The sequence below is a fragment of the Rattus norvegicus genome, chromosome 1, assembly GCF_021556685.1.
Source record: "Rattus norvegicus strain SHRSP/BbbUtx chromosome 1, alternate assembly SHRSP_T2T, whole genome shotgun sequence".
NCBI lineage: Eukaryota > Metazoa > Chordata > Mammalia > Rodentia > Muridae > Rattus > Rattus norvegicus.
This window is the reverse complement of record NC_141534.1, coordinates 257,569,088-257,585,107: the sequence shown is the minus strand read 5'-3', so window position 1 is coordinate 257,585,107 and position 16,020 is coordinate 257,569,088. Positions and strand designations below refer to the sequence as shown.

Below are 16,020 nucleotides of genomic sequence, written 5' to 3'. Positions count from 1 at the left end.
CTTACTGCATCTGGCTTTCATGTGGATTCTGGAGACCCAAAGTTAGGCTTGTATGGCTAACCTTGGATCCACTGTTCTATCTTCCCAGCCCAATTTCCAAATTTTGATGTTTGGAGTTATACAGCATTTGTGCATGCAGAAAATGTGTATTACAGCGTTTGATGATAAGAAAACAATTTGTTCTCCATGTTGCAGGAAGAAGTAACATATATCTGAAACTTGTGTTATTCCAAGACTCCCTCAAAATGTTAACAGAAGTCAGGTACAGAGGTGCACACCTGTAATTCCAACTACTTAAAAGAGTTCGGGAGGAAGATGGTGAGTTCCAGTTCGTCCTGGGCAACAAAGCACATGAATGCATGCATACACAGGTGTACACAATCATGCATGAGCACACATATGCATACCAATTAAAGTTAAGTGTCTTTGGCTGGAAAAACCGTATTCATTTTCTATAGCTGATATAATAAATACCACATGCATGGTAGTAGCTTACGTATGTAGACGTATGAAATGGTTGACTAGCCTGGAATGAAGGTATTCCTGGAGTTGAATCCAGTTCCATCCCAGAGGCCTTCGCTTGCCCATATCCCAGTTTCTAAATCTCACATTCTCTGGCTCAGGGCACTCTCCCTCACCTTTTAAGTCAACAAGAGCAAGTAGAATGTTCACAAGGCACTATCCTAACCTCTTCTGCCTCCCTCATACATTCAATTCTTTGTTATTAGTGTCTCTGTGTGTGCATGTTTGTGTGGGTACTTGTGACCTGGTGCACATGTGGAAGTCAGAAGGCAGTTCTCTCCTTCCATCATCTTGCTGGGCAGGGTCTTTCATTTCTGCCAAGCTCAGTACTCCCTCCCATCTGACCACTGAGTGCTGGGATTACAGATGGAGCTGCTGCATCCAGGCTTTGAACAAGGGTTCCAGGGATGAACTCAAGTCATCAGGCCTGCATATCAAGTGCTTTTTACCCACTGGGACTTTCTCATATAAATCTAGGAAGCCTTGTGAATGAATGCACTCTAACCCAGTCTAGGACAAAGACCCTGCCTAAAAGTCAACTGATGATTTTAGGCCAGGCAGTGGTGATGCACAACTTTAATCCTAGCACTTGGTAGGCAGAGCCAAGTAGATCCCTGAGTTTGAGGCCAGCCTGGTCTATAGAGTAAGTTCTAGAGCACCAGGGCTACACAGAGAAACCCTGTCTCAAAAACAAACAACAATAACTAAAACTGTCAACTATCAGCAACCTTCAATCCATCTGCTACCTTAACTCCTCCTTACCATACATATTGCAGTCATAGTATTAAGTAGACATCTTGGGATTGAAGAGAAAGTTCAATAAAACAGCACTCGCCACTCTTTCAAAGGACCTGGGTTCAATTTCAAGCATGCATATGGTATCTCACAGCTATATGTAACTCTAATTCCAGGAGACCTAACACCATTTTAGTGGCCTCCCTGGGTATCAGGCACATACATGCATATGCAGGAAAAACACTCATACACCTAAAAAAAACTTTTAGAAAAGAAAAAAGGCAGGGTGACAGTGACCCTTTAATCTCAGCACTCTGGAAGCAGAGACAGGTGGATCTCTGAGACTGAGGCTAACCTGGTCTACAGAATAAGTTTCAGGATAGCCAGAGCTATACAGAGAAACCCTGTTTGGAAAAAAAATAAAAAAGCCAAATTATTAAAAGGGGTGAGGGACGGCTGGAGAGATGGCTCAGTGGTTAAGAACACCAACTCCTCTTCCAGAGGTCCTGAGTTCAATTCCCAGCAACCACATGGTGGCTTACAACCATCTGTAATGGGATCCAATGCCCTCTTCTGGTGAGTCTGAAGACAGTGATAATGTACTCATATACATATGGTAAATACATTTTTTTAAAAAGAAGAGTAAAGGAATTAGACATCTTTGCCCGCTTTCGTGTGAACATTATACCACCTAATTTTAAATGATGGAGGGAGCTAATGGCAGTCATGGTTATCTTGTTGTTTAAATGATGGAGGGAGCTAATGGCAGTCATGGTTATCTTGTTGTTTTCTTGCTGTGCTAGGCAACTGAGCGTGAGGCGTCACTCACGAGCGCTCGGCTGCACATCTGTGTCCACCATCCTCCATTCTTCATACACACTAGTAAATAGACTGACCCTGTGAGTTCTGCAGACCGTACAGAATCTCTTGAAATTTTTTATTGATCCCTCAAATGAAAAATCAAGAACAAGCTAAGAAGTGGGGGAGCACACCTCTAATCCCAGCACTCAGGAGGCAGAGGCAGGTGGATCTTTGTGAGTTTGAGGTGGGCCTGGTCTGCAGAGTGAGATCCAGGTCAGCCAATCATGTCTTGAAAAACCAAAAAATAGGGGTTGGGGATTTAGCTCAGTGGTAGAGCGCTTGCCTAGGAAGCGCAAGGTCCTGGGTTCGGTCCCCAGCTCCGAAAAAAAGAACAAAAAAAAAAAAAAAAGAAAAACCAAAAAATAAAACAGAAAGGCAGGCAGGCAGGCAGGCAGACAAGCAAGACTCTTGACAGAAAAAGGAAGCATGTGTGGTCTGGAATAAAATTGGGTTTTTTATTTTTATTGAAAATAGATTCTCTCATACAAAAAATCCTGACCAACTCCTCCCAGCTACCCAAATCTCCCATCTACCCCAGATCTACTTCCTCTGTCTCCTCTTCAGAAAAAAAGCAGACCTCTAAGAGTCAACAGTCAAACAAGACAAAACAAATACAGTAAGACAACGCAAAAACCCTCATATGCAGGCTGCACCAGGGCAACCCAAAGAGGCTTCACCCATCAACTGATGGTAACAGATACAGAAGCCCACAGCCAAACATGAGGCAGAATTCAGGGAATCCTGTGGAAGAGGTGAAGGATTGTAGGAGGCAGAGGGGTAACAGACACAAGAAACCCCCCAGAGTGGGGCTGGGGATTTAGCTCTGTGGTAGAGCGCTTACCTAGGAAGCGCAAGGCCCTGGGTTCGGTCCCCAGCTCCGGGGGGGGGGGGGGGGGGGGGGAGAAACCCCCCCCAGAGTCAACTCACCTGGGCTCACAGAAATTGAACCCACAACCACGGAGCCTCTATGGGTTAGACCTAGACCCTCTGCACATATATTAGTTGTGTAGCTGGGCCTTCTTGTGGGGCTCCTAACTGGGAGCAGGAGCTGTCTGGCTCTTTTGCTGGCTTTTGGCACCCTTTCCCTCCCACTGGGTTGCCTCACAGCCTTAATATGAAGGGAGGTGCCTCGTATTTCTGTAACTTGATATGCCATGTTTGGTTGTGTAGAGGCCTGCCTTTTTCTGAAGAGAAATGGAGAAGTGGATTGGGCAAGGGGGCAGAGGGAAGGAAAGAAGGGAGGAGATGTAAAAAAGTAATAAAAATTGTTTTAAATAAAGAAATAAAGTGCTAGGGTTCTAATTCGATGATGGAGCATTTGTCTAGCATGCTTAAGGCCCTAGGTTCAATCTCTACAACTAAAAAAAGAAAAAACAATTAATTAAAAATTATCAAAAAGAAAAAAATACACTGTTAATATAGTAGATTATTGTACAAATTATTTTTTCTTCCACTTTAGTTACATCCTGACCATGTGGTCTTTGGTCAATGATATCTGGCAGTTATTATGCACAAACAATGACTGAAAGACACTTGACCAGCTCATCTTCCTCTTTAGCCATTCCAGTGACTACAGAAGGGCTTTCTCTATGAAGTCACTGCTTCTTCCTTCCAAATCCCAAATTATGTAACATCATCCAATTAAACTCGTCAGGATCAAATAATCCCCCACTGCTCACAAGTTTGTAACGTCAGTCACTGCACACTAAACACACTAATTAGCAATACCCAGAGCTGGGAGGTAAGGCAGCGCAGGGCTTGCTGAGGGTGACAAAACCCTAACACTGATCCTCGGGACTGCATAAAGTGGGTGTGGTGGCATATGCCAATGACCCCATCACTCATGAGGTAAAGGGTAAGATCAGAACTAATCAGTCATCCTCAGCAGCAAGCCTAAAGCCATCCTAGGGTACATGAGACCCCATTTTAAAGGAAAACAAATTATAGCACACACTAATACAAATGATATGTGGCAACTGTAATGTCTCAGATTCTCATTAGTAATTCAAATGATCAGAAAACACACCTATAGAGTACAGATAGTAACTATTCCTCTCAGGCTACCGGTAACCTAACTAACAAGAAAACATGGGGTTGGGGATTTAGCTCAGTGGTAGAGCGCTTGCCTAGCAAGCGCAAGGTCCTGGGTTCTGTCCCCAGCTCCGAAAAAAAGAAAAAAGAAGAAGAAGAAAAGAAAAGAAAACATGGCATCCAGACTAAAAAGATGGCTCAGTGGCTAAGAGTATGTACTATGCTCTTCTAGGAAAAGTGCTAAGAGGACTCAGAAGAGTCCAGCATTTGACACACTGCCATAGGCTTCCTATAATATGGCCTCTGACAAAACTATGCTTTTAATTTCTTTATTTTGATTCTATTGGTGTTTTGCCTGCATGTGAGCCACCATATTGGTGCTGAGAATTGAACCCAGGTCCTCTGAAAGAACAACCAGTAATCTTAACCACTGAGCCGTCTGTCGAGCCCCCAAAACTAGGTGTCTTGAACCCTTGGCAATAGGATTGTTTACCTTTTTACCAAGAAGGTTATGAAAGCACCAAAACCTGTGCTGTGTGTGCTTGGTCAGACTTTGAGATAGTTCTTATGAGATTGTCTAAAACACAGAAGCGCACCAGCAGGGCCGATATGGCTCCGTATGCGCTGTGCCCATGACAGGATCAAGTGTGCTTTCCTCACTTAGGAGCAGACAATTGTTGAAAAAATATCAAAGGCAGAAGCACAGAGTCAGAAAGCAAAATAAATATGGAGCTTTTTAAAGTAGTAACAGTCAAGGCTCAAGGCAGGCAGAGTGGCACACGCCTTTGATCCCAGCACTCAAGAGGTCTACAGAGCACCAGGACAGTCAGAGTTGGTAACACAGACTCTGACTAGAAGAAGAAAAAAGTCAAGGCTCAGCAAATGAAAAAAAAAGGGGAGGGGAGTTGTTGAGTGTATAGAAGACAAGAGTTTGGTTCCCAGCACCCACACTATACAGTGCACAACGGCCTTGAACTGCCTTGACTCCCAGTTCTGGGTTGGACAGAGGGAAGATTGTTTAGATTTGGCCTTACAGTCTGGCTAAAAACCGGCAAGCTCTAGGTTCTGAGAGACCCTGCTTAATAGGAAGATGGTGAAGAACACTAATGGTCCTCCTCTGGCATCTGTGCACATGCTAATGGGCACTTACACACACACACACACACACACACACACACACACACACGAATGGGGGCAGCGTACTGTGTGACGGTCTCTAAGTAAAAATGCCTGGGTTTGACCTCATATTCCTTGTTAGCAGAGTAACTTTGAGCAAGTTATTTAATCTCTCTGAAATCAGTTTCCTCATATGAAAAATGACAGAGATAATAGTATTGAATATGCCTCACAGGATTATTGGGGGAATGAAGTGAAATAATATACTAAGATGATAGTGCCTCAGAGATCAACCATATTCTTAGTTCAACATTAATTCAATATGCCTATTCTACTTCTTTATCTGAGCCACATGTAAAGATGTTCTCTACTGGGCTTTGGGAAGTTAAAAGGAATATGCATCAGGCTCCTCTACCCAGAGATCCCTTAAGTGTAGGGTGGCCAGTATGGAAAACTGGTCAACACCATTAAAATACACTTGACCTTTCCCAAAGACTTCACACCCTCCACTGCCTGGTTAGGATGCTGGAACTGCCTTGTGAAGGGAAGGAGTCTAGTTTTTACATTTCTTTTCACTGACAACACTATTATTAAAATGTTAAACTTCAGTAAATATTTTCTATTTCACCTTCAACAGATCCTCACATGAAGTACTTCTGTGCTACAACACAGTGTCCCTAGAAAATAGATAAGACTGTAAAATATCTTAATATCATAAAGACTTTGAGCGATTTGTTGTTGTTGCTGTGCTTGTTTTTACAGAGCTGGGTGTCAAACCCAGAGCCCATACATGCTAAACAAGCTATCTACCTTGATCTATATCCCAAAGCACAGGTATTTTTGTTGGAGTACCACTGACAAAGGATTTTATGTATATATGATCAACATTTTTGCATAATGTCCTGTCTCCCTTCAGCAGAGAAAAAAAAAAATCTCTTATCTGCTTCCTTCCTTCAGGGTTTAAACATAAGAGATAACAAATGATCTCTTCTGAAAGTTCAATAATTTGGCAATAAAGCATTCCTAACAACTATTCAAAATAACATTTTTTACTTTATACTTAATAATCTACTTCTTTCCCTTCACACTCTTCAGGCCCAAGCTCCAGTTCCTCACACATTAGACAATATCTATCCATCCCTTCTTTTCGGATTTTATTTTGACAAGACCTCACTAAGTCACCCACACTGGCTTTGAACTCACTCTGCAATCCAAACTGTCCTCAAATGGAGGAGGATTCTACTGCCTCAGCCTCCTCAGGACCTGCATTAATACCACTAAGTCCAGCCTGGCAATTCACCTCTACTCATTCATCTTTTACAAACAGAAACCTCAGAAAGTAGCACAAAGAATTATCATTTAAACAGCAAAGGTGGGTAATCACACACAATGAGACTAGTTCAAGGTCATCCTGGGCTACAAAGACAGTTATAACTTCATATCCTAATATTCAAATAAGAGAATCCAGGAAAGAAACTAATTTAAAATGGAAAGGTAAGGGTGGTACCAAGTAGCTCCATGGAGCCTGTAGCTCCATTGAGGACGCTCAAGCAGATAGAGCTCTTAAGTTCAAGAACTTGAGATCATTTTGAACAATACATGGAGATCCTGTCTCTGTAAACAAGCAACAGGAAAAGGATGCGGAGAAAGTGGCAAATAGAGCTGTTCAAAAGTAAACCCTGGCAATCAATCTTCTTTGGCATACATGGTGGCACACAGGTGTAATCAAATCCTCAGGAAGCTGAGGCAAGGAGGATCACTGGGCTTAGAGTCAGCCCCAGGTACACTGAGTTCCAGGCCACCGGCAAGACAGAAAGCACCTAGAACTAACAAAATTATTTTGTTTGATACAATTTGTCTTTATATACTTTAAACATCTGTTTCTCAGATAAGTAAAGGAAGGCTGAGGCCAGGAGGATAGCTCAGGGGTGATGGCTGTGTAAGCTTAAGGATTGGGCATGCTGGTCCATGCTTGTTATCCCAGTTCCACACCCTCCCCACAAAGCCTTTCATTCTCACCCACTAGGAAAAGTGAGCCCCATGCTCCAGAGAATCTTAATTCAAAAAGCAAGCTGAATGGCTCTTGAGGAATGGCATCTGAAGCTGACCTCGGATTCACACACAAAATAAAAAAAGTGACTAAATTGTATTAATTCACCCATTATCATTTCTACTCATTATCTTTGAAGCAACTAAAGGAGATCCTTGTAGTTTCTTGAGAAGCTCACATCAAACAAAGATATGAACCCCAAGCATTCTGTATGATTACCCACAAACTGAGCTGATGCCACTCATACATGTAGCTTGAACACCCAACTAAAGTGGCATTTATAGGGGTTGGGGATTTAGCTCAGTGGTAGAGTGCTTCCCTAGCATGCACAAGGCCCTGAGTTCGGTCCCCAGCTCCGAAAAAAAAAAAATTAAAGTGGCATTTATGGTAGTAGATCGCAGAGGACAGCCCCAGGAATCTTCTCCTTCCTGTTCACTAATGCTCTTTACATCAATCAGTAGAAGTAATTCACATCCCCACCAGCCCTGATTTTAGAGAACCTTGACTGGGCTCGACCATAATGACATTATAAACTTTCTTATTTTTTCTTATCTTGAATTTTAAATCTAGCACAGAGGACCGGGCAGTTTCTACCTCTTATTTCCTGGAATACTGATTGGAGCACAAGCCACCATATTTAAAGGTTCATACAGTAAAAACCAGGCTTTGATGCTTATCTGAACTAAGCCTCAATCCCAGCATACTTCCGTCTCTGCCTCCAACATGTTAGGAACACAGTTCTGTGTCACTCTCTTCAGCAGTCTTCACCTTTTCATGCTATTTTGCTTGCTAGCTATTAGAAGAAAAGGTGTCTTAGCCATGAGGTAGTAGCCCACGCCTCCCAGCACTTGGGAGGCAAAGTCAGCCTATCTCTAAATTCGAGGCCAGCCTGATCTAAGGGTGAGTTCCAGAACACTCACTACTTTTACTTTACACTACTTTTCACAAGTATCAGAGGGCAAGGCCATGTGTTGAGTGGTCTACTTAGTAGTTCATGTGATATCAAGCATTCCACTCCATGAAGCTCAGGAGACGGGCCAGCCTGGTCTATATAGAAGAGTCCCTGGATAGCCAGGGCTATCAAAAACCTTGTCTCAAGAAAAAAAAAAAAAAATCAAGCTTGTTATTAGCAACTGAAGGGAAACACCAAAACATTTCAGTCTGACTAAAGGATAGATAACCTTTACTGTGTACTACGCATTTTCTCTATCTTAAATTTGACTCAACAGGAAGACACAGTATAGTGGAGTAAATGGCACTGAGGGGAAGTCAAGACTTACTCAGATTCATAATAAGGGTGTGACTGAGCCGAAAGAGAATGGTAACTCTGTCACTGCCTCTCTGACTGAAGTGTCCTTCTTAGCCACTCTCTTCCCGCTGTTGTCTTTTCTCAAAAAGCAGCCACAATAAGCAGACAAGGTCAAAAGAGAAAGCAGCCAAGTTTAAAGGAAAGCTTAGCTTCTCCCTGTGACTGACTCAACATTCAATAATGTGTGGTGCCCTCAAAACTGCAAACTAGCACTTAGCCATCTCCAAGTCGGCCACTGTCAACACCTAACTCACTGGCAGGGCAGAGCTGAGGGAGTTCAGAACATTCCTAGGCTGAGGCTCACAGGGAGCAAAGAGGGCGATCTCATAATGTCTCTTTATGATCTCTGAGTCTCATTATTCCATAAATCTGATTAAATGTCAGGCTCCTATTCAGAGTCAACCCTCTAAACTGGAAGCAAAGCCCAGCTCTCTTCTGAATTACAACTCAAAACTGGTTGAGGGAGATAAAAGCAACCTTGACTGATTTCCATCCCCTCCCCCAGGATTTCAAGGTCTCTGCTGATTTGCCTGTTTGTAAACAGACTGAACTCCGGATCCTTCTGCCTCTCTCCCAAGTGCTAGGATTACAAACATTCGCCACCACACGTAGCTTGTTTGTTTTGTTTTGTCTGTTTATGGTCTTTTGAAGCAGGATCTAATTCCATGAGTAGCCCAAGCTGGCTTTCACACTGGCAATACTCCTGCCTCCTCCTTGTCGTCCCCATTCTTGTCATCTTCCTCTTCCTCCTCTTCTTCTTCTTTTTTCTATTTTTGAGAGAGGTTCTTTATATGTGCCTCCAGCTGTCCTAGAACTCACTATGTAGACCAGGCTGGCCTCAAACTGAGATCTGCCTACCTGCCCAGGTGTAGGCCACCTTGCCCAGCCTGCCTCAGTCTCAAGTACTGGATAATAAGTATAATCCCAAACCTGGGGTCTGTTAATATTTTAGAAGGGCAACGCAGGACAGAAATTCAAGAAATGTCTTTAGGCTCAGTAGAATTTTGTGAATGACAAACTTGTGTTTCTGAAGGTACTAATACAAAGTAATTTTTTGTTGTTTGTTTTTTAGAGACAGGGGTTCTCTATGTAGCTCTGCTGTCCTGGACTCATACTGTAGACCAGGCTGGCCTTGAACTCAGAAATCAGCCTTGCCTCTGCTTCCCAAATTCTGGGATTAAAGATGTGCGCCATCACAGCCCGATTAAAATTTTACCTTTTTAATATATTTTTTATTTTATTTTTTAAGATTTATTTATTTATTGTATCTATGTGAGTACACTGTTGCTGTCTTCAGTCACACCAGAAGAGGGCATCGGATGCCATTACGGATGGTTGTGAGCCACCATGTGGTTGCTGGGAACTGAACTCAGGACTTCTGGAAGAGCAGCCAGCGTTCCTAACCAATTAGCCATCTCTCCGGCCACTATTTATTTATTTTATGGGTATGGATGTTTTGTCTGCATCTATATCTGTGCACTACTTGTGCGCCTGGTGCCCTGGGGGTCCAGAATAGGGTAGAGGATCCCTTGAGACTGGAGTTACAGACCTCTGTGAGTAGCCATGTGGATGTTGAGAATCAAACCTTCATCCTCTAGGAGAGCAATGGTCTTAACTGCTGAGTAATCTCTCCAGTCCCCAAAATAAAAAGTTAGATTTGACCGGCTTCTATAAATATGAATGGGGCAATTTAAAACCTAATTTTAACTAAGTTAGTATCTGTTTGTTATGGCGTCAAATTTGTTATGGCATTTTAGGCAAAGACACACACACAAAAGAACCTATTCAACAAAGGAATGCTATTTGAAATGATGGGTTACAATTACTTCTGAAAAAAAAAAAACAAGACTTGATTGAAAATAATACAATATTCCTAAGATCATCCGTTCAGTTAAAAAAATAAATTAATAAATCTATGCATCCCAACATTCTTTAGATGTAACTAGAGACTGGTTTACACCTAGGATATACAAGGAAGCATCAGATTAAAAGCATCAAATATCAGACTAGTCAAGGCTGCCAAACACAAGCACAGCAAAGGACAACCACCATACAAAGTTAAAGAAATAGGGCCTAAGGGGTTTACACACACCCTAAAAACGCAAGGCTCACTCTGTACTTCAACCTAAAACTCACGGGCAACACCAATCCTCACTTACCTCACCTTCTCTACTCCCTACATCCGTCCTCTAGAATTTCTTCACATCTCTTTAACATTTCTCCAAGGCCTTTCCTCTCACAGAAAGTGATACAGCACCTGGCTTCCTCCACATTTTACTACCTCACCACTGAAGGCCCAAGTCTTGTTTTGCCTTCTCTTATTGGCTATGAATCTTGTCCCCGTTCACCTGTAACTACATTTCTTTCATCGCTTTGCCCTTATCACAAATAATTCTGCCCCTCTTCTTCAAAACAGAGCACATACCTCCTTCCTGATATGGGTGATTCTAGCTGGTAATCAACACTGTCTCTCCCAGGAACTGTCACCATAGCTCTAGGTCTGAGTCCTTATCTTCTTAAATGAGGCCTCTTCTAGAGTTTGCCAACATTAGTTTGGTCAACTGGGATTCCACCCTTAGCCCTTAGGCAAAGGCTATCTTCCCAGCTCATTCTACAAAACTACTTGCCTCCCCAGCCTGGGCTTTCCCTCCTTCGCCGTTAAACCCATCAGTTTACAGTCCTGCCCAGTTTCCCCCTTCCCCCAGTGCTTGCCCTGCCATTATCCTATCTCTACTATTCCCTACTCCTGAATGCACCTCCTTTCCCAGGCCTTACCCGTTACCCTGATACCGGGAAGGGCCCTGCTAGCGTCTACAGGCGTTTCTCCACCCGGGTTCCTCCGCTCTTCAGTAACTGTCCCCACGCCCCTTTCCCTCTGGGGGCCCCGCGCGCCGCCAGGAGCCCCCACCTCGAATGAGCTCCCGCTGTCACTTGGCTTGTCTTCCACAAGATGGCGGAGCTGCTGCCCCCACCTCAGGGTCCCCTCTGCACCCTCCTGCCCCCTCCCCCAAGCTCCGGTCCAGTCCCTCCCTCCGCCTCGCCACCGGCCTTGGCCCCAAGTCCCACTGCCCCCTCCTGCGGTGAGCGGGTGACCCAGGCCTAAGCTCAGCGACGCGCCAACGCTGCCGCCTCCACTAGTCCCCTGCCCACACCATCTCCTCACCATAAACTTGAGCGCTTTCTCCTGCAGCACCGCCTCTGCCGGGTCCATAATCGCCCGGGCTACTGGGTCTGCTCTCCGCCGGGGCCGCCCCTTTCGTGCCAGGCCGCAGCCAACGCAGCGCCCGGATCCCGCCTCCTCTTCCTTCCCCCGCCCTCTCTTTACCTCCTGGCACTGGCAGGGTACCCCTCCGAGGAGGACCGAGGCTCTGCGCGTGCGCACTCCGCTGCCTCACGGGACGTGTAGTTCTGGAGGCTCGAGCGGCAAAAGGCGAGGCCACGCGGCGAACCCCAACTCCCACGGGTCACTGCGTAGAGTCGCGGCTGTGTGCAAGCCAAATGTAGCGCACTCGAGAGCCCGGAGGGGAAGTCGGCTGACGGGAATCGTAGTTTCCAGCCTTTAAGAAGGCAAAGCCGGAATGTCACCGTGGTTACCAAACGACGCCAGTGGTTGCTTGCCTGGCATTTGATAGCAAGATGGCGACTAGTGCTTCCTCTATATTCCAAATACTGGGAAAACAGAGAACCCAGGGTCCTTGGGCCTCCCTAATTGTGATTTTAGAGAACGAGTTCATACATAGGGCATCTGCGGAAAGATTGAGACCTAGAGACTCTGAGCCTAGTGTGCATGTAACAGCAGCCTCAACAGCAATGCAAGATTACGAAGTCATCCTAAACTATTATTACCTCTCGTTTCTGAAGAGCCTTTTCTCTCCCAGAGCTAGCCAGGGACAGATAGAACTCGCTCCAGGAAACCTTGAGTTTAGTGCTCAGAATGTATGACTAACTTTGCTAACCCTGAGATCTAAGTCCTGTGTTACATCAAGCCTAAAAGTAGTGTCTATGACCATAAAAGCCCAAAATGGGCCGGGTGTGATATCACATGCCTTTAGTTCCAACACTTGGGAGGCAAAGGAAGAGGCAAGTAATCTAGTGAGTTTGTGGCTAGCCTGGTCTACAGAGCAAGTTCCAGGGCAGCAAGAACTACACTAAGAAACCCTGTCTTGAAAAAAAAAATTAGAGAAAAGAGAGAGAAGATGGGGCTGCAGAGACGGCTCAGTAGATAAGAGTGCTTCCCGTGAAAAGACAACGACCTGAGTTCAAGTCTCTAGCACCCATATAAAAAGATGGGTGTATGGGCTCAGTGGTTAAGAGCACTTGCTACTCTTGCAGTGAACCTGGGTTCAGTTTCCAGCACCCACATGATAACCCACAGCTACTACTGTGCCTCACCCGGAGTAGATTTTTAATTATGGACACCATGTTCTATAAACATCATAGGCAGGAACAGAGGTTGGTTGGTTGGTTGGTTGGTTCTAGGTTGGTTGTTTTGTTTTTGTTTTTGACTTTTTTATTTATTTTGTGTATGTGTAGGTGCACATGGCTTGCGTAGATCAGGGGGAAGCTGCTGAGTTCGAGGTCTACAAGGTCTACATTGGAAGTTCCAGGACATCCAGAGCTACATAGTGAAACTGGGTCTCAAACAAAAAAGTTATTACCCTTCTTCCACAGTGTAAGCCCCAGAGATCAAACTTAAGTAATTAGGTTTGGTGGCAAATGCCTTTACCCACTAAACCATCTCACTAGACCAACTCTGACAGAAGGCAAATACACTTACTCTACAGGTTACAGGGAGACCAATTAGCCCACAGTGGTGCTGCAGAATTCAATGCCGACCTGATCTGCATAGCCAAGTTCCAGACTGGCCCAGGCTATGAATGGGAGCCTGTCTTTTAAGAAGTAGTAACATCAGTCGCAGCTGCTGCCACTGTCGCTTTATGCCCATCACTAGAAATTCTACATTAATAATTCCTAATAAACCAGGCATTGTGACCATTGTGACTTTAATCCCAGTACTCCGGAGGCGGAGGCAGGCAGATCTCCGAGTTCAAGGCCAGCCTGGTCTACAGAGCAAGTTCCAAGACAATCATGGCTACACAGAGAAACCCTATCTTAAAAAAAAAAAAGCAAAATAACAAAGAAGGACTGGTAGTGTCTCTGCAACCTTCCTGTCCACTCAAGCAGAAAGTGGGAATTGGTGACGCAAACTGGGGGTTAGCTCAGGAACTTGTTCTATAGACTTGGTTAGCCTCAAAATCAGAGATTCCCCCTCCTGAGCCCTGGAATTAAAGGTATGCACCACTATCAGTTGCTAAGGGCGAGGTTTTATTTAAGGGCTTCATTTGCTAAAACTCTAGTGTACATATGAATTCAAAGGAAACTGCCAGGGGCTGTCCAAAACAAAACAAAACAAAACAAAAAAACAAACTAATCTTTGTTAAAATTGGCTACTTGTCAATAGGTTTGGAGATGCAGCTTTTAATCCTAGTTTGGGAATTCGGGACCAGCCTAAACTACATGGCATTTTCTCAAAACACAAACAAAACCAAAAGTCACCTTTCGTGTTAAATTGATAAGTCCAAAATAAGAACATTTTGATGAACCAACCTGCCTCCATTTTAAGCTACATACTTCAGACTACGTACAAATTACATACTACATACTACAGACAAATTAGGTCCTTTCCTGTTTATGAATGTGTTCCTTCAGGTGGGCTATCCCCCACCTGTAACCTTAACTACAAATGGTTCTGTTCTGCCTGTTCCAGAAAACAGCAACAGTGTCTTTGTTTCAAAATTGTTAATGACCACCTTGCAACCCTACCTTTGTTTCAAGGTTATTATATCCTGGCACCTTTAATCCCAGCACTCAGGAGGCAGAGGCAGGTAGATCTCTTGTGAGTTCTAGGCCAGCCTGGTCTACATATTGAGTTCCAGGAGAGTCTGTTAACAGCTTTTGTTAGGACTACCTTGTTATGTTCTGCATCCACAACCCTGCCTATTTGCCTGCCAAATTCCCTTTTGGAAACTCCCTAACCCTGAGCTATAAAAACCTTATCTTTCCCACTTCCAATGCTGACCTTTTGAACCCCACCTTAGGGGGAGGCAGCAGGGTACAAGAAAAACAAAACAAAACAAAAACTTGATTTGGGTCAGTAGTCTTTCTCCTCTCATCTTCCAAAGTAACACTTTTGTTTGTTACTCTGTGTAGCCTGGGCTGTCCTGGAACTTGCTTTGTAGACCACACTGCCTTGAAAAGGCATGCACCACATCCCACTATCTTTTCTTCTGTGAGGCAGTCTTGTAATTTATCTCCGTCCTGACTGAACTTGAACTCGTACTGCCTTGGCCTCATAAAAGCTGTAATCACTGGTATTGAAACACAGAGCCTAGCCTAGAGGCCTGCCTTGATGTAGCTGCTCAGAACCAACCAGTCCGCAAATTCTTTGGATTAGAGGAAAGAGACCTGAGGCTGATTCTTAGTATGCGCCGCTCTCTCCAACAGGAGAAAAGAACAAGAGACTTATTTCTAGCTCATCCTTTTGTTGGCTAATGGGTTGTATTAGCCAAACTTTCCTGGTCCTTCGTCTACCTTTCTTTCCTCCTTCCTTCCTTCCTTCCTTCCTTCCTTTCTTTCTTTCTTTCTTTCTTTTTTCTTTTTTTCTTTCTTTCTTCTTGGTTTGGTTGGTTGGTTTTGGTCTTGTTGGTTGGTTTGTTTTGTTTTCCAAGAATTTCTCCGTATAGCACTGGTTGCGCAGGAACTCACTCTTTAGCCCAGGCTGGCCTCAAATGCCTCTGCCTCTGCCTCTGCCTCTGCCTCTGCCTCTGCCTCTGCCTCTGCCTCTGCCCCTCTGCCTCTGCCCCTCTGCCTCTCTGCCTCTGCCCCTGCCCCTGCCCCTGCCTCTGCCTCTCTGCCTCTCTGCCTCTCTGCCTCTGCCTCTGCCTCTCTGCCTCTCTGCCTCTCTGCCTCTGCCTTTGCCTCTGCCTCTGCCTCTGCCTCTGCCTCTGCCTCTGCCTCTGCCTCTGCCTCTGCCTCTGCCTCTGCCTCTGCCTCTGCCTCTGCCCCTGCCCCTCTGGGATTAAGGGATGCACCGCTACCACCCAGCTCACTTTTAATTTAATTTTATTTTTTACACAAAATCTCCTACAGTGAAACCGCCAAACTACTCCATAAGGAGAAAGAAAGGCTTATTGGGAATCAAACTGCCAAGGCTGGGGGCAGGGAGAGCAGAAAAAGAAGAGGATTTTAGATGATAGTCATCAGGATGGGAGTCTTTGAGCTGACACAAGCTGTTCAGACTGACCAGGAACTAGATGCCTTCATCCAAGGTAATTAAGAGCAGTTCTTAGGAAACAGAAATGTCAAATATGAGTCTTCCAAATACTATAAAATTTTT

General features: G+C 44.5%; 1 protein-coding gene across 23 annotated transcripts in view; it reads right to left on the bottom strand.

Annotated features, from left to right (window-relative positions):
• The window catches only part of Btrc (beta-transducin repeat containing E3 ubiquitin protein ligase), a 168,831-nt gene extending 156,903 nt beyond the window's left edge, over positions 1-11,928 (bottom strand). For 9 of the 23 annotated variants that reach the window (XM_087575272.1, XM_087575286.1, XM_087575374.1 and 6 more), the window contains exon 1: positions 11,788-11,873. Coding sequence is in view for 8 of the 23 variants with exons in the window: in XM_087575279.1 (XP_087431405.1) it covers positions 11,788-11,835 (48 nt within the window). In the remaining 15 variants the exon portion in view is untranslated. 23 annotated transcript variants of the gene reach the window in all.
• Between the last annotated feature and the right edge of the window lie 4,092 nt (positions 11,929-16,020).